The 26963-nt window shown below is 41.1% G+C and overlaps 1 protein-coding gene across 1 annotated transcript in view; it reads right to left on the bottom strand.

Annotated features, from left to right (window-relative positions):
- LOC124795265 (non-homologous end-joining factor 1-like) overlaps nucleotides 1–26963 on the bottom strand; it is a 146291-nt gene that overhangs the window by 10608 nt on the left and 108720 nt on the right. Inside the window, exon 5 of the mRNA XM_047259213.1 lies at nucleotides 3224–3329. Coding sequence (XP_047115169.1) covers nucleotides 3224–3329 — 106 coding nt within the window. The remainder of the gene's footprint in view (nucleotides 1–3223; nucleotides 3330–26963) is intronic.

The following is a 26963-nucleotide window of genomic DNA, read 5'->3' as shown; positions in this document are numbered from 1 at the left end:
TGTGTAGTGCTAGAGGGAATTGACATCATGAATCCTGCAGGGCTGTCTATACATGAGTAAGAATATGAGGGAGTGGAGATCTCTTATGAACTGCACGCTGCAAGGCATCCCAGATATGCTCAATAATGTTCATGTCTGTGGAGTTTGGCAGCCAGCGGAAGTATTTAAACCCAAAAGAGTGCTCCTGGAGCCACTCTGTAGCAATTCTGGATGTGTTGGTGTCGCATTGTCCTGCTGGAATTGCCCAAGTCTGTCGGAATGCACAATGGGCATGCATGGATGCAGGTGATCACACAGGATGCTTACTATGTGTCACTTGTCAGAGATGTACCTAGACGTATGAGGAGCCCCATCACATATCACTTCAACTGCACATGCCCCACACCATTACAGGGCCTCCACTAGCTTGAGCAGGCCCTGCTGACATGCAGGGACCACGGATTCATGAGGTTGTCTCCGTACCCGTAAACAGCCATCTGCTCATACAATATGAAACGAGACTCGTCTGACCGGGCAACATGTTTCCAGTCATCAACAGTCCAATGTCAGTATTGACGGGCCCAGGCAACAAGGCATAAAGCTTTGTGTCGTGCAGTCATCAAGGGTACATGAGTGGGCCTTCCATTCTGAAAGCTCATATCGATGATGTTTCGTTGAATGGTTTGCAAGCTGACAGTTGCTGATGGCCCAGCACTGAAATCTGCAGAAATGTGCAGAAGGGTTGTAATTCTGCCACACTGAACGATTCTCTTCAGTTGTCGTTGGTCCGGTTCTTGCAAGATCTTTTTCCAGCCATAGCAATGTTGGAGATTTGATGTTTTACCAGATTCCTGATATTCACGGTACTCCCCACTTCATCGCTACATCCGAGATAGTGTGTCCCATCGCCCGTGCGCCAAATGTAACACCACGTTCAAACTCACTTAAATTCTGATAACCTGCCATTGTAGGAGCAGTAACCGATCTAACAATTGCGCCACACACTTGTTATCTTTTATAGGCGCTGGCAATAGGAGCACCTAATTTTGCCTGAGTACATACATCCGTATTTGAATACGCGTGCCTACACCAGTTTTTTTGGCACTTCAGAATATGAATATTATGCATTGTTGTATGTTCATTGTTATTTGCCCATATTATCATTCAATTTAAGTACATTTGAGGATGAAATTGAACAGAAGGCTAAACTTTAATTTGATTCTGTGCAAGTGAATATAGGGCATAGGAAAGCTAGGCTAAAAACTGTACAGAAAAGATAATAAAACTGTCACTATAGGTGAAACATGAATAATTAGTACTGACAGTTCATGTGGCCATGTGGCAGTGTTGCCAGATGAGGCGTATGGCACGATGGTCACTCTGACTCATTTTATTAACAGCAAGAACATAATATGTGATGTCATCTGAAGAGAAAGGTACAAAAGCAAAGTTGATGCCTTGCAATGCAACAACAGAAGACAGTCACTGAAAGCCACATCAACAAATGAGTGACACTGGCGTAACAGCACCCAGAAACATTTTGCTACACCATCTGAGCCACTCTTCTACTTACTGCTGAGCACAGTACTGCTCAGCCCAGTCTGCGACAGCATCGACTTCTAGTAGGCCAGCTGTGTGACCACTTTATGAGACAGAACACTACATGAAAGTTATTGTTAAATTTACTCTGAGTGAAGATTTGTGTTTTGTCTATATCAATTGATAACGATAATATTCAGGGATAGTTGCAAATACTCATAGTCCAGTGGACATGGACTGAACAAAATTAAGTAATACTTCTTATCTGTGTTATAATAAAGTGAACTAATATTTTATGTGTTATACTATTCACTAATTCTCCTCCTGGAGCAAAGTAAAGAACACACCATATTACTGACGAGTGTGTTTCTATCTGGTACAATAATATTTATCGGCATAAATTTATTTACAATTACTAGGTCCAATATGTAAGTTTGAAAAAAATAAAAAAATTAATAAAAAAAAGATGATGAAACTATTCTGTATCTGGTACATTACATCATCTAAAGTTATTTGTTATATTTAATTATAATAACATGAATTATTTTTACAGTTATGCAACACTTATATAATTTTTCATTTTCATTACTAACTTCTTCTACCAACCGATGACAGAAGAAACTATCAGCACAACTTTAAACTGATGGAAATATTTACAATATGGTCATCTGTCAATGACACCTTTTTAGATGCACAGCTGTGTTAAATTACGGTACAGTACTGGAAAAACTCAACTCACATCACTGATGACAACATTTGATAATTAATCTCTTCCTTCTGCAGTGCTCAAGCTATCATTGCATTCTTCCAGATACATAATTAACTCTTTTGGGCACTCTTGCACAGCGCTTTTCCTCTTCGCTGCCTCACTGCTCACACACACACACACACACACACACACACACACACACACACACACACAGCTTTCATAAGAAGTTCCTCAACATCAGAAACTGTAAACTTTTTGTTGTCTGGATTGTTTTATTTTTATCCATGTACCTTCAATAACATTGAAATGACAATGACATTGAAGAAGCTAAACAATTTTACGCCCAAGTCTTCCATTTGATCAATTTGCGAAGTATGGTTTTTTCTGTACTACAATTTCGGCCAATTCAGTTTTCTTGAACTCAGCTCCAAGATTAACATATGCATCCTGTCTTTTCAGTCAGTGAACAAATCTGTCTTTCTAGTAGCTAAAGTTTGTTCCTCATCTTAAACAGAATGATGTGAAGCAATATCCATGACAATAACTGATGGCTTTATAAGATTTGTCACAAGAGAAGTTTCAAACACTTCTAAAAATATACCATTTGTCTTTTCACTATAATAATTGTTGTTTCTGAATAAAACATTAATATGCAGTTTTTGTACAAAACCATCTGGTGTACTTGCATGTAACATAACAACACATCAACAAATATGAACTTACTGCCATTAAAAAGATTGTCTTTCTGAAGAGACATGAAATGTTTCTTTAATGTCAGACAAGCCTTTAACTTGTAATAGTGCTAGGCTTGCAAATTTCAAACTTGGAGCAGTTAGAGAGAAACCAGAAAAAAACCTAAAACAGAATACCCTACAAACTAAATTTGGTAAAGTGAAGATTATAGATTTGTGACATAGTCTTCTAAAAATAAGCAATAATAGTTTTAACAGTTCTCAATAAATATGATGGCATACAATAAATTAAAACAAGCCTTACATTACTTCTAGTTAAGTGATTGCTCTCTGTGCTATCACTGTCATCTGATGCTGGTTCTTCTTTTATATTTGTTTGTATTTCTTGCTTCACTGGATTTGCATCTTTACTGAAAATAAAAAGAAAGGAAAAATGAGTATTTTTAAAGCAAACAACCTACATGTTAAAAAAGCAATAACAGATTGTTAAATATTTCCTAAACAAAATAAAGTTCCTATTCTTTAAATGTCAAAATAGAATCACAGCATTCTGAACAGAAAAATGAGCAGAAAAGAAAAGTTCCGTTTCACACTTTCAGTTGTGGTAGTCCCTTAGGGAGAATGGAAAAGGCAGAAAACTTAAAATGGTTAGGAAAACAATCTATGAAATGAAAGACAGAAAAAGTGCGCTTCTAACCAAAAATTAAAGGATTTGTCTTTCATTTTAAACTTCATACACATTAATTCGATTTCAGCTTTATCATTTATCTTCTTGCACATTTTGTCACCTGATAAACAATATGCAATCTGCCAGTATAAGATTCAACATCTGATATGCTGCCCTGCCACTGTGCAAATAACACTGAGCCCATAAAACAATGTTTTCTTCTCTGAATAGCTGTTGTAATTTGGCATTAATTCGTTAGCTTAATGTGGCATTTTTACCACAGCTAAATAGTCTTTCATTCACTAATTCTTATCACTTTAGTCTTATATCAAACATTAATAATTTAACAATGAGAACAGTCAATTATTGATGAAATTATTTAATTGGATAGATAAAAAAATCTACTCACCAAGCGGTGGCAGAACACACACGTAAAAGACTGTCGTGACTGGCAAGCTTTCAGAGCCAGTGGCTCCTCCTTCAGGCAGAAGGGGTGAATGGGAAGGAAGAAGGGTGAATGGAAAGGACTGGAGAGGTCTAGGAAAAGGGGTAGATTTTTGGGAAACCAAATTAATGATTTGGTGACAGTCATGCCGATATAGGAGGCTACCAGTGTTTACATAATAGCTGGTATATGACGTGTCATTTCGCAGGTGGCTCTCCCTTTGATAGTATTGTTTTGCCAGTTATGCTATTGTAGGTGGTGGTAGGAGGATGCATAGGGCAAGTCTTGCAGCAGGGACAGTCACAGGGATAGGAACCATAGGGTAGGGAGATGGGTGCAGAAGGAGCATAGAGTCTGACAAGAATATTGCGGAAATTGGGAGGGTGCCGGAAAGCTATTCTTGGTGTGGTGGTCAGAATTACAAAGAGAATGGATCTCATTTAAGGACATCATTTTAGGAAGTCATGGCCCTGTCAAAGTAGTTGATTAACACATTCCAGACCAGGATAATACTGAGTCACCAATGGTGTGCTCCGAAGCTGGTACTGCTGACCCCTCCACAAAGGCAGAGTGTATATACTGACAACTCGCAATATCCTGTTGCAGAACATAGTCTACAACATGACATTCATGACCTTGGCACCTGTTTCACCATACGCGCAATCTGGAGCCTTCCCCCAGACACCAGTTTCTCAGAACTCCGCAGGTGGGAGCTAGCACTACACCATGTCCTTAGTTCTTGCCACCCTCCTAGCATTAATTTACATTAATTTCTTCCGTCTCAGCTTTTCTTCACTGTAACTACTCTTCGCTTCACTCGGTTTCAGTTTTCTACATCTTTCATTGTCTTTTCTGTCTATTTTTCACCACTCCCTCCCACTTCCATTGCGTACAATGCACTTAGCTTACTCACTCTTATTAACTCATGCACAATGTTTTAGAAGTAATCTCTGTCTTGCATATTACCCGTTTTCCACCTTTAAGCTCTCAGGATTTCAAATCTCGTCTGATGCAATCCCCAACAATCAGTTTTTCCTTCTCACCCCGTGCAGTAAGTCTCCCTGATCCACTGTTCTGTGTGACTTTCCCAGAATTTACCCCTTTTCCTAGACCTCTCCAGTCCTTTCCCTTCACTCCTCTTCCTTTGGCTTCGAAAGCTTGCCAATCACAAGTCTTTTATGTGTGTGTTCTGCCACCGCTTGGTGAGTAAAACATTAATAACTGTCTTTTCTGACAGCCAACTGAGAGATTCTTTGGATGCACTTAATTTAAAATCTTTGATCTCACAAAATTCACAGCCTCTTGTATTTGCCTTTGCACCTGTCAATACCACGTGTTTTTCATTCGTACTGTATAAAATATTTTTCCATGAACAAAGAGATCAGTTAATAAACATAATCACTAGGAAAAGTAGAAAACTGGATCAAAGGGCCTTTATTAGCAGAGCATGGGAAAGGCATCATCCTCCTCCTGTACATGGAACTTCATTGTATCATAGCAACTTGACAAGACATATTACAAACAAGAAGTAAGTTTTGAAGTATAAAATCAGAATAGTTACTGTTAAAAAGCTGAGATTGACACAGATAATGGATTCTTTTTCAATGCACTAAGGCATTAAAAAAGGAACTATATTCTACAAACACTGGACTACTGTTTTTGCACACAAACAAATATCTTTCAATGGCTTACGGACTGCTGATTAAAAGGCAGCTTCAGTGGTGTCACATGAGCAGCTAGGTAAGCAAAGGTAAAGTCATACATAAATCCAACTTTACTAGACAAACTTTATATGACTAGGGTGTAGTACTTGCCTGAAAGGTTGCTTTATCGCAATGATCTGAGTGGTTAAAACGAGATCCCCTACACCCTGATAGACAATGTCCCACTGCACGGTGCACACTGAAATATGCCCAGAGCTAACAGTTTTAATGGATTAGTGCAGTGGTTGTCAAACCTGTTATGATCTCCAAAAGCAAAGTTACAACGTGTAAATGACAGCAGGATTTTACAAAGCCAGCAACTGCATCAACACCTTTCTGAATAACACACGGATTTACTGTAGTGAAGAACTGTCCATCTTCAGTACGTGGAACCACGAGGAACCATGGCGAAGCTGGGAGGGTCTTTGAATTGTTAGCCTCATTCCGTTTACATTTCGTAGTTGTTGACTGTGAAGATAATTGGCTCATTGCGAGAAAATCCCCGATTTGCCAGGGTCTGCAATGGCACACTCCTTCAATTTGGGGGCCCCCTTCAGAAAGCTGTGCAGCCGCTTTAGGGATTGTTCACACCTCAGGTCACACCTCCCGAACACCAGACAGAGGGACTAATCGGCAATTTGGGAAGGTAGCAGCTCAGGCAATCACTCCTCCCTGGGCCTGACCTGTACCAGGGGGTACATGCAAAATCCTACCTGTTGAGCTGGGGCTGGGAATTATGCATTACTGAGTCACCTGTTACACATCAGATGCATGTGCTGGCCTTCAGGAGCACACAGGGAGGAAGAAGAAAAAGAGGAACCTCAAATGCCAAAGTGGAGGAAGGATAGGAAATGGCGACCAATGAAAGAAAAAAGGAACAAAAAACAGTGAAGATTATTCTGATATTTACTACCGAAAATGCAGAATACATTTCCAAAAACAGCCCAGACATGTCCCCGAAGGGAGGGGAAAAAGAATACCAAGAGGAAAGACATGCAGCGTGGGAGGGAAAGATGCTGCAAAGGCTGGGGCCGCATGGTAGTCAAGCACGAACCCACCAAAGAGCAGTGAGCCCCCCTGGGGTGTGAAAAGGTAGTGTTATACTCTGCACCCGGCTTCCTCCCTGACTGGCAAGTGACTGAGGTGACTGCCATGTGCCAACTATAATTTCTTCACCCACCGAGTGAGGTAGCGCGTTGGACTCGTATTCGGGAGGACGATGGTACAAATCTGCATCTGGCCATCCTGAATTAGGTTTTCCGTGACGTCCCTAAACTGCTTAAGACAAATGTCGGGACATTTCTTTTGAAAGGGCACAGACTACTTACTTCCTCAACACAAGCTTTTGCTCCATACCAGTGACCTTGTAGTTGGGTACTAAACACTAATTTCCTTCCTTTCATTTCTAATTCATCCAGTATATTTTTGATTAGATGAGGAAGTCAGGTAAAGCCAACAGTAGTAAAGGTAGATATTTATTCATCATCAAATTCTGATGTGGATAAGTTACCCTTCAGAAGCTATCTAATGTTAACACTTGTTACCATTCAAAAGTGGTAAAGAATAAATATTTGCCATTCACATCCATTGGTTCCACCTGGCTCCTTCATTGAATACAGTACTGTCCAATTGCTAATAATGATCAGCCAAGTTTATGATATTAAAGTCCTTGAATATAGGGAATAAGAATTTTTAATTGCCATGTGCTGGTCTGACAACTACTATTATATTTTAAGGGAAGTATTCACGCGAGTCTACTACCGGAACGGGAGACCAGTGTTGGCACACTCCATTTTGACAGTGATTAGATTTTTAGCCACATATTCACAGGAGGTGAGTGTTGGCACTAACTGGAATAATTGTTGTCGTGGCATGGGTCAGACAGGATTTGCCACTAACAGAATTTCAAAGAATGACTGCCACAATGTTTGCGAGTAGAAAATAACAAAGTGCCGCTGATCAGTTTTTAATAAGCTAAGCAGAAGAATTCACCTTTCTAATTAAATCCTCTCTTCCTTACCCCTGCAAAAATTAATTTCACTTGCTGTGCACAACACTATAATGTTCATGTCACTTTAGGGGTGTAAGAAGGGAAGGGACTCATTTGTAATTTGATCACCGAGTTACTATCAAACCCAAGTCTGGGATTAGTGTGTTTTGTTCCTGAAATTGATTTCTAAGTACTTTTAGGCAAGATCAGATCATTAAAAAAATATTTAACATTATTCAAATGGCCACATAAGCTTTACTGGGGTGTATATTGTGGGTTTGGGGAACCCTCCCACATTTTGCCTGGCTAAAAGTACATTATTTCCTGGATGAAAATACACTTTTTCCATGTTAAGTGACAGCATATTTTCCCTCAGAGCTGTAAAACTTAGCAATCCTTTGAATGGTAAAGGTTTCATACAGCAGTGGAGAACATCCTGGTGCTTTAGGAAACGAGAAACAGCAAAAACACAATGTGTTTTGGAAAGATCTTTGATGCACAGCAATATGTACACTGTGTATTTTCTTATTACAAAAGTATAAACATGAATTACACCAAATACAGCACATTAGTTTCCGAAGCAATGAAATCGAGACTGCAATGTGCTTTTGTCCGCCATTCGTACCTCATCTCATGTGATCTCGCCAGCCGATGACAGCAGAGATTCAGAGCACAGGACACATGATGCAGTCAGCCCATAGCAACATCAATGTTAAGTAGCTTATACACAAAAATACGAAAAGTTAATGCTTTAAATTAATATACATACACTATATGACCAAAAGTACCCAGACACCTGGCTGAAAATGACTTACAAGTTCGTGGTGCTATCCATCCGTAATGCTGGAATTCAATATGGTGTTGGCCCACCCTTAGCCTTGATGACAGCTTACACTCTCACAGGCATACTTTCAATCAGGTGCTGGAAGGTTTCTTGCGGAAGGCAACTCATTCTTCACAGAGTTGCACTGACGAGAAGTATTGAGGTCGGTTGGTGAGGTCTGGCACAAAGTTGGCGTTCCAAAACGTCCCGAAGGTGTTCCATAGGATTCATGTCAAGACTCTGTGCAGGTCAGTCCATTACAGGGATCTTATTGTTGTGTATGAAAAGGTGCTCAGTCACGAAAGATGCAATTGCCACCCCCAAATTGCTCTTCAAAAGTGGGAAGCAAGAAGGTGCTTAAAGCATCAATGTAGGCCTGTGGTACGATAGTGCCACGCAAAACAACAAGGGGTGTAAGCCCCCTACAAAAAAAACATGACCACACCATAACACCACCGCCTCCAAATTTTACTGTTGGCACTACACACGCTGGCAGATGACGTTCACCGGGCATTCACCATACTCATACCCTGCCATCGGATCGCCACATTGCGTACCATGATTCGTCACTCCACACAACGTTTTTCCACTGTTCAATCGTCCAATGTTTACACTCCTCACATCAAGCAAGGTGTCGTTTGGCATTTACTTGCTTGATATGCAGCTTACGAGCAGCTGCTCAACCAAACAATCCAAGTTTTCTCACCTTACGCCTAACTGTCATAGTACTTGCAGCGGATCCTGATGCAGTTTGGAATTCCTGTGTGATGGTCTGGATAGATGTCTGCCTATTACACATTATGACCCTCTTTGACTGTCAGTGGTCTCTGTCAGTCAACATAGGAGGTCAGCCTGTACGCTTTTGTGCTGTATGTGTCCATTCATGTTTTCACTTCATTATCACGTCAGAAACAGTGCACCTAGGGATGTTTAGGAGTGTGGAAATCTCACGTACAGACGTATGACACAAGTGACACCCAATCACCTGACCACGTTCGAAGCCTGTGAGTTCCGTGGAGCATCCCATTCTGCTCTCTCACAATGTCTAATGGCTACTGAGGTCGCTAATATGGAGTACCTGGCAGTAGGTGGCAGTACAAAATGCACCTAATATGAAAAATATATGCTTTTAGGGGTGCCCAGATACTTTTGATCACATAGTGTACAGTATAGATAGCTACAAGCAAAGCTAATAACTCATGTATAATATTGGTCCTTTATTCATGTATTATCCTTTAAGATACATTGAATACAAACATGCCAGTAAACTTTAAATAACGGCATAAATGGCTGGTCTTCTGGGCCCCAAATTTTTCTATGTTTGCTTGTTTTGTTTTAGGGTGCAAAAACAACTAAGGTCATATGCACCCATGCCAGAACCTCAAAACATTAATAGGTAAAAAAGAGAGTTAAAAACAATTACATAATAAGTCCAATCGACGAAAGGCAGGAGAGCTAAGAATGAGGACTTCCTCTTGGAAAAAGGTCCACAAAGTATGTCATAGTGACAACGGAGGTTCCAAACTGAAGATTGAATGTCCGTAGCCGTACTGCTATGACAGATAAAAAGTAAACTGTGGACGACAGCCCTTGCGTCATTAACTAAAACAGCTGATTACTCAGACGGCAAACATATATTAGAACATAAGTGGTTAGAAAAAGGGCATTCGGTCAGGAAATGGCAAGCTGTCAAAGATTGAGGACATTGAGCACAAAGTGGAGGGGGATCACCACTTAACAAATGGCGATGGCTAAAATGACTGTGTGCAATACGCAACCTAGCTAAAATGATCTCCTTGTGGTGAGAGGACCGAGAGGAGATCGGCCAAGATGCTGGGACAAGTTTAACTCCCTGGAGTTTGTTCCCACGATGGGAAGACCAGTGGTGACACCACCTGTTGACAGATGGCAACACGGAGATCGTTGGAAGGAATGGAAGAACTAAAGGGCCACCATAGGAGGACTGCAGCCTTGGCAGCAGCATCAGCAGCCTCGTTTCCCATCAGACCGATGTGACCAGGAACTCAAATATACAACACAGTGGCTCCATCAAGAATGAGCAAGTGACAGCTTTCTTGGACCTGTCGCACTAAGGGGCAGACTGTGTCCAGCACACAGAGGCTCGCGGCACTAGGAGAACTGAAGCAGAAGACACAGTTGAAAAGCCTGCGTCGCCGGATGTACTGTGTGGCCTGATACAGGGCGAAGAGCTCTGCTGTAAATACTGAGAAGTGTTCTGCAAGCTGATACCGAAAATCCGCAGTGTCAATGATGAAGGCACAGCCGACACCGTGGTCAGTCCGAGAGCTGTCAGTGTACACAAAAGTATTATTGCTAAGTTTTGTGCGAAGGTTGAGAAACTTACAGTGATAGGTTGAATCTGGAGTAGTTTCCTTAGGAAGCGAATTAAGTCCGAGGTGAACAAGGTGCCACCCCGCAAAGCCTAGATGGTGAAGGGTTCACACTCATTGGGAAATTGGCAGGTAGCATGAAGTTAAGCTGTCAGAGCAATAACCGACAGCAAACTCCAGGAGTGAACAGAGAAGAGGGACGCATCCCATACTGTCGGTCAAAGGGGTCATTGAATGAGGAGTCGTAGGATGGGTGGCCAGGCACGGCAGAAAAATGGCACACGTATCAGCCGAGTAGGACATGACGCTGGTATGACTGTGCTCCTCAGCAGCTTCTGCATACAGACTCTTAACCAGGCTAGTGTAAAGGGCACCAGTGGCTAAACGGATTCCCTGATGGTGGATTGTATTCAGACGGTGTAAGATGGACAGACGTGCAGATGCATAAACAAAATACCCATAGTCTACATTCAAACAGACAAGGGATCGGTACAAACTGAGGAGTGTGGTAAAATCCACTCCACAGGAAGTGCCGCACAGCACATGTAGGAAACCGAGGGACTGTGTACAGCAGGCGGCCAGGTAAGACACATGGGAGGACCAAGAAAGTCTCCTGTCAAGCACGAGCTTAAGGAATTTTGTAGTTTCAGTGAATGGAAGTGCAAAAGGCCCAAGGTATAAGCATGGTGGAAGAAACCGACAGCACCACCAGAAATTCACACAAACAGTATTGTCAGCAGAAAAGTGAGAGCCATCGTCAAAGCTCCACGAGTAAAGACAATCGTCTGCTCGAGGAGACAGTGGAAAACTGTAACAGATCATAAAGTTGTCAACAAAAACGGAGCCAGAGATACCCAGCAGCAGACAGGCAATAATAGGGTTAATGGCTATACCAAAGAGGACGATGCTAGGGACGGAGCCCTGAGGCTCCCGGCAGAAACGATAAGGACCGAGGAAACTCAGTCTTTTAAAAATTCCTCAAGGAAATGGGGCAGGTGGTCTTGGAAGCCCCACACAGAGAGTACAGAGGATACCGGTCCTCCAGCAAGTGTGTCACACATTCTTCAAATCAAGGAACACAGCCACAGTCTGACATTTTTACAGAAAACCGTTCATGACATTGGGTGGGGGGTTTCACAAAGTGATGAAATGATCAACTGTAGAACAGTACTCTTGGAATCCACATTGTGCAATCATTAGTATATTGCGAGACTCAAGCCACCGTACCAGCCAGGCATAAATAATATGTTCCATCACGTTGCAAATACAGCTGGTGAGAGAATGGAGTGGTAGCTAAGAAGGTCTGTGTTTGTCATTACCGGGCTAAGGTATGGGTATGATGATGGCTTCACACCAACGTCTGGGAAACATGCCATCTGCCCAGACGCAATTATACTTGTGAAGGAGGAAGTGCTTGCCCACAAGACAATGGTGCTGCAACATCTGAATGTCACTATTATCTAGCCATGGGCAGATGATTGGGATGAAGTGAGAGCATGATCTAGCTCCCTCATAGCAAAGGTGGCATGGTAGCATTCATGATTAAGAAAGGAGAACAATGTCACCTGAGCCTCCCCCAGCCCATTTCTGATGGAGGAAGGCAAGGTGATAGTGGGTAGAGCTTGAAATCTCCACAAAATAGTGGTCTAAGCTGCTGGAGATAGCAATGGGGTCCACAATGACATCATCCACTGCAGAAAAGCCAGAAATTGCAGAATGGACCTTGGTCGCAGAGAGCTGCTGGTGGTTGGCCCACATGATGGAAGAGGGAGTGGAACTGTTAAAATCCTGCTAGCTTTTTTGCTATCGCAAAGAATGCGACGACACTGTGCACTTAACTGTTTATAGCGAATACAGTTCGCCACTGTTGGATACAGATAAACATGCAGAGTGTGAGTGTGTGTGTGTGTGTGTGGGGGGGGGGGGGGCGGGGGGGGGGAGGGGGGGGGGGCAACACCGCAGTCCACCAAGGCACTGGGACACGGCACAGCAAACACAAAATGCAAGGAACGGAAAGTTCTGCAGTCATAACGATAATGTTTATAAGGTGTCATCACAACTGGAGAAATGTTGATCACCAGCAAGGAGTAAGGCCTCCAGCCAGCCTTAGAAAGCTGCTAGTTGGGTTTATATGTATAGGTAGGGTAGGAGTCAGCAAATAGATAGCACACGGAACATGGTCACTCTGGTACAAATCAGCGAGAACGGACTACTTGAGATGATGGGCAAGCTGGGCAGTACAGAATGAGAGGCCCAAATGGGAACCGGTGTGTGTGGAGTCTAAAGGAACGTGGGTTCTCCAATGTTAAGGTAGATGAGACTGAATTGATTGAGAAGGTCAACCAAGAGGGCACCTCTCCTACAGTTTTTGGAAGAGCACAATAAAGTCACCAAACGGCAAAAAGGGGAAGGAAGTTTGCCCCAGTGCCACTGAGTGATGAAGGGATGGAGACAGTATGACAGAAAAAGTGAAGAGCGGAAGGAAAATGAAGACTGCAATAGCTTGCAGCTGGGTGTTCACTGAGATGGTTTGACTATGACTGTCATCCCAGATGAGCAGCATGACTATCCCATGAGATGGAATGCCATTCTTGGGGGGAGGGGGAGTGGGGGCTGGGGGGGGGGGGGGGGGGGGATCAAAGCGGATTGGAAAGAAACGCAAGAGGTCAAAGTGGTCATGAGGATGCAATTTTGTTTCCTGGAGGCAGAAAGCAAGTGGACACTGCTATTCCAAGAGCAGCCGTAAGTCCTTCTTGTTGGATCTAAGGTCAGGCAATTGGAGAAGGGTCATGATGGAGAAAGGGGAGGAGGGAAAAATGAAGGGTTGTCACCTTGGCTGTTTCAGGTGCCGGCCTTTCGAGACTCACTGCTACAAGATGCAGAGGCTGGAGATCCTGCTACACGAGATCTACAGAGGCGTCGGCATTCACACTGGGTTGGTCTGTGGATTCCAGGGCAGAAAAACAGTTGGCAGTGTGCACCGGCAAAATAGAGGTCAGCTGGGTGAGGGTATCACGCAGTGACACTGTTGAAGAAGATCTCCTACTCGGCGAAGGGGAAGAGCTTTTGTCTTTGTTTCATTTCTTGGTGCCTTTGCAGTTGGTAGATGAAGACTTAGATGTTTGCTGGCTGTAGGGATGTAAAAAGTCTTCACAGGAGTATTCCTCCTGTCTTTTCTGACCTGCTAGTTGTGTACCACGTGATTTCACTATTGGAGGCAAAAATTTGCGAGTTTGTTGCACAGTGGAAGGAGGAAATGGGGATGTTACCGTGACTCTGGGCAATTTTAAAACCGCGGTGTCGAATTTGAGGTCGCAAGTCTGCACGGTCATGTCCTTCGTGGAGCTAGATGCAGCAAGAACAGTATTGTAAGAGCCAGAGAGTAAAACACAGGGCTTTTGACTTGCCAACAACTTGTGAGCGACAGAGTAAGTCATTTTTTTCCTTCATCCAGGTCTCCTGGACAGACCGATCATTGAGATACAAGAGACATTCTCAGGATGTGGGTGCTTGGTTGCCATTGCGACTGATGCAGTGGAGAGGAGGATGCAGGCAATCACCCTCGTGAACATCTCTACTGCCAGGTTTCAATAGAACATTCAAGTGTGATTGTAACACTGACACTGGTAGCAACACATTGGGTTCAGAACGTACGGTCGAGTTGTGGCGACTTCATAGCCTGCTTTAATCTTTGATGGAAGCATTTCTCTATCAAACATGAGAAAAAAAGTGTGTGAAGGCACTAGGGATGCGTCAACTTTTCCATTACCTGAGGGACTCAGTGACGCCCTGACCAGAGACGTAAGTTACACTGATAAAATACCGTATGCTGCCAGTCTACAATTTACCGAAGAACAGCATTCTGTAAATTTAAGATGTAAACAATATGAATTATGAAATAATATCAAGCCTAGAGGAGATACCAGACAAGTGTTGAAACATGTCTTGTGAGTAAAAAAAAATGTGTTTCATGGAAGGCAGATTTGTAAAATTCTGCCATAGATGTCAATATATTTGCAACAAAACATTTTATTCAATACTACTGACTAAATTTGCCTGCTTCGTCATCTTCACATCAATATTTACATATGTTTGTATGTATATAGCACTGACAGATCTTACATCACGTCATAAAAGAAACAGGACATCAGAATACTCCAAGAGCATCGGAATTTCATAAATCACGTTAAAATGCTTACTTCCGCATAAAGTGCATACCTTTATGTCTAGATTCATACTGAAGTAGGCTACTACCTGGTATTAATCTTTTCAGTGAGGTTTTTAGGATGCCAATTTTCTTGGAGTACCAGTGCTGTAATATCTTATGTTTAGTTCTTTATTATGGCATAATGCCATACATGGCAGAAGATGAAAATGTGCCTTTGAAATTCTGCGAACAGTTGAAACTAGCCAATAATGTGGAATGAACACACCCTGTTTCAAATAAATAGACAGCCTGCGCAGAAAAGATTAATGGAAGCCAAATTCTTTAGCAAATGGACAAAAATGATTTCATTGTTCAGCACAACGATTAATGCTCATTTGCCAGTAACGTGGAAATAAAGTCTGAAACATGAAACTAATAACGTATTTTAGTCTTCCATAACTATGTGAATAATACAGCAACAAAAACAATCAATTATTGACAAAACTATTTAATTGGATTCATAAAAAAAATCTACTCACGAAGCTGTAGCAGAACACAAACATAAAAGATGGTTGTAACTGGCAAGCTTTTGGAGCCAGTGGCTCCTTCTTCAGGCAGAAGGGTTGAAGGAGAAGGAAGAAGGGTGAAGATAAAGAACTGGAGAGGTCTAGGAAAAGGGGTAGATTTCAGGAAAGGCACCCAGAACCATGGGTAAGGGGAGACTTACGTTATGGGATGAGAAGGAAAGACTGATTGTTGGGGACTGCATCGGACAAGATTTTAAAACCTGAGAGCTTCAAGGTGGAAGAGAGGGTAATACGCAGACACATATTGCTCCTTAAACATCACACATGAGTTAATAAGAGTGAAAAGCTAAGTGCACTGTACGTAAGAGAGGTGGGAGGGGAGCGGTGTCCTTGGTTCTCGCCACCCACCAGGCCTTAATTTACATTAATTCTTCTATCTCAGCATTTCTTCATGGTAACTATTCTTTGCTTCACTCCGTTTTAGTTTTCTACATCATTCATTGTCTTTCCCTTCTATCTCTCACTGTCTTCCTCCCACCTGTTACGCACAATTGACTTATCTTTTCACTCTCATTAACTCACGCCTGATATTTAAGCAGTAATCTCTGTCTGCATATTACCTTGTCTTCGACCTTTAAGCTCTCAGGTTTTCAAATCTCGTCTGGTGCAGTCCCCAACAATTAGTCTTTCCTTCCCATCCCATATGTTAAGTCTCCCCTGACCCACAGTTCTGGGTGACTTTCCCGAAATGTATCCCTTTTCCTAGACCTCTGCAGAAGAAGAAGAAGAAGGTATCTGACTCTCAGTTGACTTTACTATAGCAGGAGAACAAGTAAAATAGTTTATTAGTTTTCTGCTCATCTCTCACCTCCAACTTAATTTAAAAGTTGCAACGAAAGACAGGACACACTGTAAAACTTCGCACAACCGACAAGTACGGAACAGCAAACACAAACGAATAAAGAACAACAAAACAAAGATGCCAATGAATTATGAAGGATCATGGTAGCGGGACCATAGAGACACCTATTGGTAGCTCGGCGTTTGAGCGTACGCTTATCTGTTTAGCACTACCATCGTCCACTATTAGCAGGCGAGGGCACTACATGCTTATTGAACTGGCTGCCAGCGATTCAGTAGTCGAAAAAGGTTGCTGCAGCTTCGAAATGCTTGAAACAGTCAATGACATCGCTTTTCCCACCAAAAACTGCACTGGTATCATTCCTATTGCAATTACCAACATGAAAAACTGAAATAAAAAATTTACGTCCGTGATATAAATCTTTGGCACTCTTCCAAGTTCTCAACATTATAAAAAAAAAGTACCTTGTCGATGAAAAAGTTTAAGGGTATGCATCCCCCACGTTCCCCCAGAAAAACAGCACTGGTCTCATCTGTACTTGCATCGTTTAAAGTGCGTACAAACCTCACTGCATTTCTAAATCAAGTACAAAGTCCTTGTTGGCCGAAAGCTAGCTTTCCGGCAGTCTTTCTGTTGAGCCTTTCTGTGACTCAGCATCTCCACCATATCGTGAGTAGCATATATTCATTATATATTATTCACTATATTGTTATGTTCCATCCTGGATTTTCCATTGTTTAATTGCAATATTTATTTTTCAAGTGGTTCATTTTTGAAAATGAAGCTTCACAAAGGTAAGTTGAAGGAAGTAGTGTTAAAATACACTGTGAATAGTCTTGTAAATTTTTATAACTGCTATGCACACGTCTCCAAAATTCAATGTGCTCCAGCTTCTCATGAGGTTCTATAAACTGAGCTTTAAGCTGTGTGTCTTGTTGAAATTTGATTATTTTCATTATTTTCTTTACCAAATGAGTTTCATGAAAGTCAAACCTGGCAGCATAATTTGAGATCATCATGTTCAACATGCCAAAGTTTCTCTATTAGAACATCACAGCCTCGAATGTTTCTTATGTCTGTAAATCTGTTTTTTATTTTTTCCTATTATTCTTTCCAACAGAATGCATGTTTTGGTAAATACTTTCAGTGATAGTTAAGCATAACCAGAGTACAGCAACAGTTGAAAAATTAGACAGTTCTCTTTCTTTGGGCTCATTTATATACAACTGCAAATTTTATTAGTCATTTGGCTCAACTATCTTGCTTAGCCTTTGCAATTCCAAACTAAATTCGATGAATTTTTGTGTAATATGAGACAAAAAAGCTGCAAGTGTCTACCATTAATTATCATCAATTTCAGCATAATTTTTACCGATTTGTAGTAAGAATAAAATAATTCCAGATTTCAAACTGGCACACTGTTCCAGCACTTTTGTTTTATTTAGCATTTTGTGTACACCTCTTCAGCTCAGTGGTCAGTGCATCTGACTGCTATGCAGAGGAGCTGGGTTTGACTCCCGGTCCTGAGTTGGATTTTTTCCTTGGTGGGACAACTGGTAAAGGGTTCACTCAATCTCATGAGGCCAACTGAGGAGCTACTAGAAAGAGATGTAGTGGCTCCAAGGTCAAGAAAGACGATAATTGCTAGGAGATAGGTGTTCTGACCCCACACAGCTCCATATCACATCTAAATGATGTCCCTGGCAGAGCGAGAGGTGACAGTTAGTAGGTCCCGACTGGCACTTCAGGACCAGAAAGTGGAACCTTTTTTTTAAGGCCATCTGATAGCAGTATGTAGGACATCATCAGTCTGATGTGCCTGGTAGAGGGTCCTTGAACCACCTTCACAATAATTCTCTATTTTTCCACTCTTGAACAGTGCGCAGAAAATACAAACACCTATATCTTTTCGTTATTTTTATTATGATGATCACTTCTCCTTCTGTAGGTTGATCAACAAAATATTTTCGCATTCGTAAGAAGATCCTGCCGCAATGAGAAACACCTTTGTTTTACTGATGTCCACCGCAAGTCCTGTATCATATACGTGACACTCTCTCCCGTATTTCTCAATAATACAAAACATGCTGCATTTCTTTGACCTTTCTCAATGTACTCCGTTAATCCTATCTGGTAAGGATCCCACACAGTGCAGCAGTACTGCAAATGAGGATGAACAAGTGTAGTGTAGGCAGTCTCTTTAGTAGATCTGTTACATTTTCTAAGTGTTCTGCCAATAAAACGCCATCTTTGGTTTGCCTTCCCCCTATTTTTTGTGTGTTCTTTCCAATTTAAGTTTCTCATAATTGTAATTCCTATGTTATTTAGTTGAATTTACGACCTTTACATTTGACTGATTTATCGTGTAACCATGTTCAATGGATTCCTTGTGGAAGACCTCACACTTTTCATAATGTAGGGTCAACTGCCAATTTTCACACCATACAGACATCTTTACTAAATTGTTTTGGTCTTTTGATGACTTTACTAGATAATAAAGAACAGCATCATCTGCAAACAATCTAATATTGTCTAATATTGTCTCCTAAATTATTTATATGGATAAACAACAGCAGAGTGTCTATAATACTACCTTGAGGAATACCAGAAATCATTTGTTTTATTCAATGACTTCCCATCAGTTACTATGAACTCTGACCTTTTGACAGGAAATCATGAATGAAGTCACATAACTGAGATGGTATTCCATAAGCACAAAATTTGATTACAAGACGCTTGTGAGGTACAGAGTGAAAAGCCTTCTGGAAACTACAAACATGGAATAAATTTGAAATCTCTTGTCAACAGCACTCAATACTTCATGCGAGTGAAAGTGAAGAGCTAGTTGTGTTTCACAAGAATGATTTTTTCTAAATCCATTTCGACTGTGTGTCAACAAGCCGTTCTCTTTGAGGTAATTCATATTGTTTAAACACAATACAGGGTGATTATAATTAAAGTTAAACTTTCAAAATGCTGTAGAAATAACACTACTGGTCAGAATGATGTCAAATTGCAATGGAATATTATCCGAGAAGGGGGAAAACGTATGGCAGAAGGAAAACAGGGGGAAAACGTATGGCAAAAGGACAAAAAATAGTGTAAAAATTTATCAATAGATGGCGCTGTATGTTTCAGAATACGTAAACAAAAACACCTGTCATGCGCACGACCCACTGAAGTTGGTATAAACATGTCGGGTGCACAGCTTTTCCTCCTTTCACATCTGCAATGTTCGCCATGACTGTCTCAATGCAGGATCGCGCTCTGCTTGTAAAGCTGTATTACAAGAATGATGACTGTGCACACGTCACTCTGCAGAAGTTCTGGACACTGAATGGTTCAATAAAAGGCGTTGGTACGATGACTGCCGTGGGTCTGGAGAAAATGATTCAGAAATTCGAAAAGATGGGTTCTTTTGGTGTGCAACCTAGTAGAGGGATTCAATGTCAGTGAAGCAGTGGCTACAGCAATGCAGGAGGAGACAAGTGGTGGTGTACAAACGAGTAGTGCAAGAAGAATTGCCTGAACATTGGACATACCTGTGAGCATGGTGCGTAAAATCCTACAAAACATCCTTCTTTGCTATCCATCAAAATTACCCATGTGCACGAGTTGCTTCCTGTTCTGACCTGCCAACAAGAGAGACCTTTGCTTTAGAATTTCTTGCTCACATGGAAGTGGACAATGACTGGCCGTGGAGGATTTTGTAGACAGACGAAGCCCACTTCCATATGACAGGATATGTCAATACACAGAACTGTCAAATATGGGCAAGATGGCGCACCTCCACACATTGCAAATCCAGTTAAGCAGCTGCTGAAGTGACATTTTGGAAATGCTAGAATTATCAGCCGCCATTTCTCTACAGCCTGACCGCCCCGATCACCTGATCTTAATCCGCGTGACTTCTGGCTGCGGGGCCATCTGAATGATGTTGTGTTCAGTGTTCTGACTGCAAACTTAGCTGCATAGAAGGCATGCATTACGCAACACATTCTGAATGTGACCCGGAAACACTTCAATTAGTTGTGGAACATGTTTCTCGATTTCAACTTGTAGCATAAAACAGTGGGTAGCATACTGAACATGTTTTGCGCCAGTCAAATGGAAATTAATAATCCGATTTGATTTTGATTAATGCTTTTTATGCAGTTTTTGGCCTCACAACAATTAAAAACTGATGTGAGTGATGCTTTTTCTGTGGTCTTTGGCCTCAGGACAATGAAAAACCGATGTCAGTGATGTTTTTATGTGGTTTTTGGCCTCAGAACAATTAAAAACCGATTTTTCCCATCTGATGTGATAGGACCTTGCCGTAGTGGATGGAGCTTACGTAACTAACAGTATCACACCTGTACACCCATGCACACTGAGTAGTACTTACTGAGTAGCACAGTTTGGTTAACGTCAAATGTACACCCTAGGCATTGTTGTACGACTCATTTGACATGTGTAGTCATGTATTAAATTATGATGCTTTCAGTGTCATCTATTGCTACATTTTGTAACTATTTATTTTTCTTCTGACATACGTTTTCACCCTTCTCCAATAATATTACATTGCAATTTGAAAGTTTAACTTTAATTATAATCACCATGTATATGTTCCAAAATCCTGCTGCACATCAATGTTAATGATATGGCTCTGTAATTCAGTGGATTACTCCTATTGCCTTTCTTCAATATTGGTGTGACCTGTGCAGCTTCTATTCTTTAGGTACGGATCATGTGATGAGTGATTGGTTGTATATGGTTGTTAAGTGTGGAGCTATTGTATCAGCATACTCTGAAAGGAACCTCATTGGTATAGAGTGTGCACCAGAAAACTTGCCTTCATTAAGTGATTCCATTTGCTCCACTACACCGATGATATCTACTTCTAAGTTACTCATGACAGCAGCTGTTGTTGATTGTAAATCCAGAATATTTACTTCATCTTCTTTGGTGAAGGCTTTTAGTAACTTTCAATTTTCCAACATTAAGTTCATCTGCATGAATGAAATTTATGATGCTTATGGAAGATTTCATAATGTCCATCAACTTGTTATCAGAAATTCGACATGCCGTACTTTCTTCATGCAGTAAGCAATAAACGGAGAGTAAATTTGGTAAACCCCACTACCTCTAATTCAATGCAATGAAACCAATGTTTACGACCACCACAGACAAACACCGTCTGTACACATAAACGTTAAATTTTATTAAGGAAAGTTGTAGCCTATCCCCGATATTATTCAATCTGTATATTGAGCAAGCAGTAAAGGAAACAAAAGAAAAACTCGGAGTAGGAATTAAAATCCACGGAGAAGAAATAAAAACTTTGAGGTTCATTGAAGACATTGTAATTCTGTCAGAGACAACAAAGGACCTGGAAGAGCAGTTGAACGGAATGGACAGTGTCTTGAAAGGAGGATATCAGATGAACATCAACAAAAGCAAAACAAGGATAATGGAATGTAGTCGAATTAAATCGGGTGATGGTGCGGGAATTAGATTAGAAAATGAGACGCTTAAAGTAGTAAATGAGTTTTGCTATTTGGGGAGCAAAATAACTCATGATGGTTGAAGTAGAGAGGATATAAAATGTAGACTGGCAATGGCAAAGAAGGCGTTTCTGAAGAAGAGAAATTTGTTAACATCGAGTATAGATTTAACTGTCAGGAAGTCTTTTCTGAAAGTATTTGATGGAGTGTAGCCATGAATGGAAGTGAAATGTGGATGATAAATAGTTTAGACAAGAAAATAATAGAAGCTTTCGAAATGTGGTGCTACAGAAGAATGCTGAAGGTAAGATGGGTAGATCACATAACTAATGAGGAGGTATTGAATAGAATTGGGGAGAAGAGAAATTTGTGGCACAACTTGACTAGAAGAAGGGATCAGTTGATAGGACATATTGTGAGGCATCAAGAGATCACCAATTTAGTATTGGAGGGCAGCGTGGAGTGCAAAAATTGTAGAGGAAGACCAAGAGATGAATACACTTAACAGATTCAGAAGTAGGTTGCAGTAGGTACTGGGAGATGATAAAGCTTGCACAGGATAGAGTAGCATGGAGAGCTGCATCAAACCAGTCTCTAGACTGAAGACCACAACAACAACAACAACAACATCAAGGAAAGCATAGTCTGCAGTTCGTTGTACCATTTTTATTAGCTGTGCTATCACCCTATTTCGACATTATGTTGTTTATCAAGCACCTAAAACGAAATGTACCAGCATGGAGCATGTTATAACATCAACACATACTTTATAAAAACCTCCAAGACATAACAACAATCTACAGATGGGTCACAAACTTGGAACTCTACTTACATGTGGATGCACATCACATAAGATTTTGCACGTGACAGAAATTTCTATTCTACACTTGAGGCCACATTTTACATAGTCTATATTCAATACTACGTGGAATGAAAGCATGTCATTATGTCTACATGAATGCATGATAGTACATGTAAGCTGTAGTCACTCAATATGTACACTGACAGTTACAATCAGCTTTGCTCATTGTTGTCAGAGACTTCCTTCATACATGACGCTGACAGTTACCGATTACAGCTTGCCAGAGAGCAAACGTATCCTCGCTGGTGTGCCAGAAAAGGCCAAAATATTTTACACTCCAAACAGAAACATATGTGATTGAATAACATTACTCAAAGTGAACTAACCATTACATGAAGCTTAATATACTGTATATAGCATACAGAACAAAAAAATCTTCAATTTTATTCATGCACACCCGTTCTGTCAATTTTACATTTACTTTGCATGTCCAGTCAAACATGGAAAGAGATCTTTAAAGGAAAAAATCCACCACTTGTGAAATGACAAAGAAGACTACACTCTGATACCATGAGCAGTCATTTTAAAGATAACTTAGGTGAGTTGGAGCATTTGAAAATACCAAAGACTGACAGAAAATTTATACTGAAGAAAGGCCAGAAAAACTAAAAAGCAACACACAACATAAATTCCATCATACAACTAGGGAAACTCAAAATTTTGACAGAGGGAATGGAATGCAAAGGAATTCTAATAACTGGATTTCAAGAAACAAGATGCACTCATCAGGAACCAACAGAATCACCAGGATATAAAATTTATAAGGCTACACAGGAAAAAGTGTAATGAAGGGTCAGCCTCAAAATGACTGAGTTCATGATAGAATTTAAGTCACAATCTCCCTGGCTATCAACACTCACTATAAAAACTGCAAACAAAATATGTTGTTGTTGTGGTCTTCAGTCCTGAGACTGGTTTGATGCAGCTCTCCATGCACTATACCTATATACCTAACAATAAATGGCCATACCCCAGACAATGGTGATGGTGGGGGGAGGGGGAGAAAGGAGGAGGAGGAGGAGGAGGAGGAGGAGGAGGAGGAGAGGGAGAGGGGGAGAGAGAGAGAGAGAGAGAGAGAGAGAGAGAGAGAGAGAGAGAGAGAGAGAGAGAGAGGAAAGAATACAGAGCAGATGTGGATGAATTCTGGGAGATTTTTGATTTGACAAAAACAAATAAAAAACCACACCAAATTATTGATCGATTTTAACCCTCGAGCAGGCATGGCTATGTAGGAAACAGGCCAAACACAAATAAAATTGTTATGCATCATTCCACTGTTATGTCACAATGACAAGTGCACACATATCCCTTCATTACTGCTTTATCTAATACAGTGATAAATTATGTTGTCATTCAGCCAAGTGAACAGCAGTAATATAAAATAGGCAGTGATCTAGGCCAGAAAAGTTTACGACCTGTGCACGAAAATAACCCACATAACCAGCTAGCAGCACAATTTCACAATGAGGCAGTTGTCTACTAGATAATGACAAACTGAATATGCGGTTGGCTGGGATCTGATGCAACTGTGCTGTTTAATGCTTCGAGTGACTCATTAGTGTGGCATACCACCTATCCATGGCAACAGAATGATATAATGAAAATTTATTTCATTATTGTTAATCAAACAGTGCATAAGTACATATTATGTAAAATTATTTTATCATTGTTTAATTAAACTAAGATTAAACTATGATTTTGCTCTTATCTCTTTACCTTGGGAAGGACAAAGACAGCTATTCTTCACCTGTGTTCAAAGTATTCCACGCGCCTGCTCATACAAGGTCCGGCAGAAAAACCTCCCCTTTAAGGAAAGCTAATAAAAACAAAACCAAATAAGGTAGAACAATTTTATTTATACTAAATAAAAGTACATATTATGCCATTTTAGAAAATACTCTTATGGTCTTACTTTTTAAATAAAACATCCCTTAAATGGCTTCCTGCACTGTCGACACACGGTTTGAGTCTTTCCCTGACGTTATTCATTACTCTTTGAGTCATTTCAGGTGGAATAGCTTCAACCTCTTGTGTAATTGCTTCTTTCAGGGCTCGTAAAGATTGTGGACGTTGTTAATAAACTTTTGCTTTTAAATAGCCCCAAAGAAAGAAATCACAGGGCGTTAAGTCCGGCGATCGTGGGGGCCAGCCAATGTCTCCACGCAACGAGATCACATGTCCAGGAAACATTTCCTTCACCAATGCCAGTGACTGCCGCGCTGTGTGGGCAGTAGCACCATCTTGCTGGAACCACACGTTCTCTATTTCACCAAAAAGCTCCCTTAGTTGCGGTTGGAGAAAGTCGCGGAGCATGGCACAATAGCGTTCACTGTTGACGGTTAAATTCCTGTCATTTTCTTCGAAAAAGTAAGGACCGATCACTCCGGAATTGTAAACAGCACACCATACTGTTACTTTAGGGCTATGAAGTGGTCGTTGATGAAGTTCTTGGGGATTGTGTTCACACCAGTACCTGCAATTTTGGCTGTTCACTGTTCCGGCAAGGTGAAAGTGTGCTTCATCAGAAAAAAATCACAATATCGTTGGGACGAATGTTCCGAAGAAGGTCTTGGCACAAACTTACACGGACACCACAGTCTCGTTCACTCAGTTCCTGCGTAGTTACAATTTTGTAAGGATGAATTTTAAGATCTCGATGCAAGATTCTTCTCACACTTCGATCAGATATCCGTAATGCTGCCGCATGCTTTTTAGTGGATCGTCGAGGAGATTGTTGAACTGAAGCTCTAACTGCATCAACATTTCCGGGGCCTGTTGCAGTCCGTGGTCGTCCAGGTGGTTTCCTTTTTAATGCGGAACCTGTCTCACGAAAGTTAGCAACCCAAGAATAAATTGTTTTCTTATTGGGAACAGGGTCCCGTCGTCCGAGCGCAAAGCGAACGCGAAAAGCACGTTGAGTATTAATAGGCGATTCGCCATTTTGAATAAAATCTTCCACTACGAAGGCACGATGTTCACCAGACCACGCCATGGCGTACACTGAAAACGGCACGTAGGCAGCTACGTAACGACGCGCCCCCCACCACTCTGCTCCTTCTACTGTCCGCTGCACGTTACTTTGTAATCGGGGAGTTTTTTATGCCGGACCCTGTATTTTGAAATACTGCACACCCGCTTGAGAGTTAATGCCCAATCAGGAAGTGAAAAGAGATATAGAGGTATAACAGTGGATGGTCAGCAAAAATAAGAACAAGCAGGAATAGCACGAGACTGGTGGAATTCTGCTGAAATTCCGACATGATCTCAAAGTCAACATACTTCAAGAATAACATGGGAACATCCAGAGGGGAAAAAAGGAGAATGGCAACTGGATTGTGTCTGTGTGGATAAAAATTATCACGGGGTAATCTAGAATGAGGAAGTTCTGAGAGGGACACATCATTATGCAGGGTGTATACGTGGACAAGGAAAAAAATTACCGGATTTCCCGCTGCCACTTTAGGGGGGAGGGGGGGGGGGGGGGCGGGAGAAACCACACACACACACACACACACACACACACACGCACGCTGCATATTTTACTTATTACGATACGCTACATGTTTTTATAATTTTGAAAGTGTAAATTCGAAAATTCACATTCCACCAAACACAGCACATTAGTTTGCAATGTATTGAAATCTAGACTGCAGTGCCCTTTTGTAAGCCAATCATAGCTCACGTCACGTGATCTCGCTAGCCGATGACAGCAGATATTCAGAGCATAGGATATGTGATGTAGTCAGCCAACAGCAACATCACTGTTACGTAGTACGAACACAGAAATAGGAAAAGTTTAAATTAATATACATAGTGTAGCTACAAGAAAAGCCAACCTTTCATTTCTAATATTGACCTCAAAGATTAATAAGCTCAAGGGAAGCAAAGCTTTCACATGTAATATTCGGCTCTTTTTGCGTTTGTTACACTTTAATAAACATCATACAAATGTGCCAGTAAAAATTAAAATAATGACATAAATGTCTGGTCTCCTGGGCTCGAAATTCTTCTAAGTGGCCAGTTCTCAAATTGATAAGTTGTAAACAAGAGTCAAATGCTCTGTGGTTCACGAAATTCATTGCACTTTCTCACACGCAACATAATTAATCCTTGAAAGTAACACTTTTCAAACCACCATTCGAAATACTTTCCCCAAGACCTGTTAAAAATAAGTTCGTTTC

This window comes from Schistocerca piceifrons, chromosome 4 (assembly GCF_021461385.2).
Source record: "Schistocerca piceifrons isolate TAMUIC-IGC-003096 chromosome 4, iqSchPice1.1, whole genome shotgun sequence".
Classification (NCBI taxonomy): Eukaryota; Metazoa; Arthropoda; class Insecta; order Orthoptera; family Acrididae; genus Schistocerca; species Schistocerca piceifrons.
This window is presented reverse-complemented; position numbering and strand designations above follow the sequence as displayed.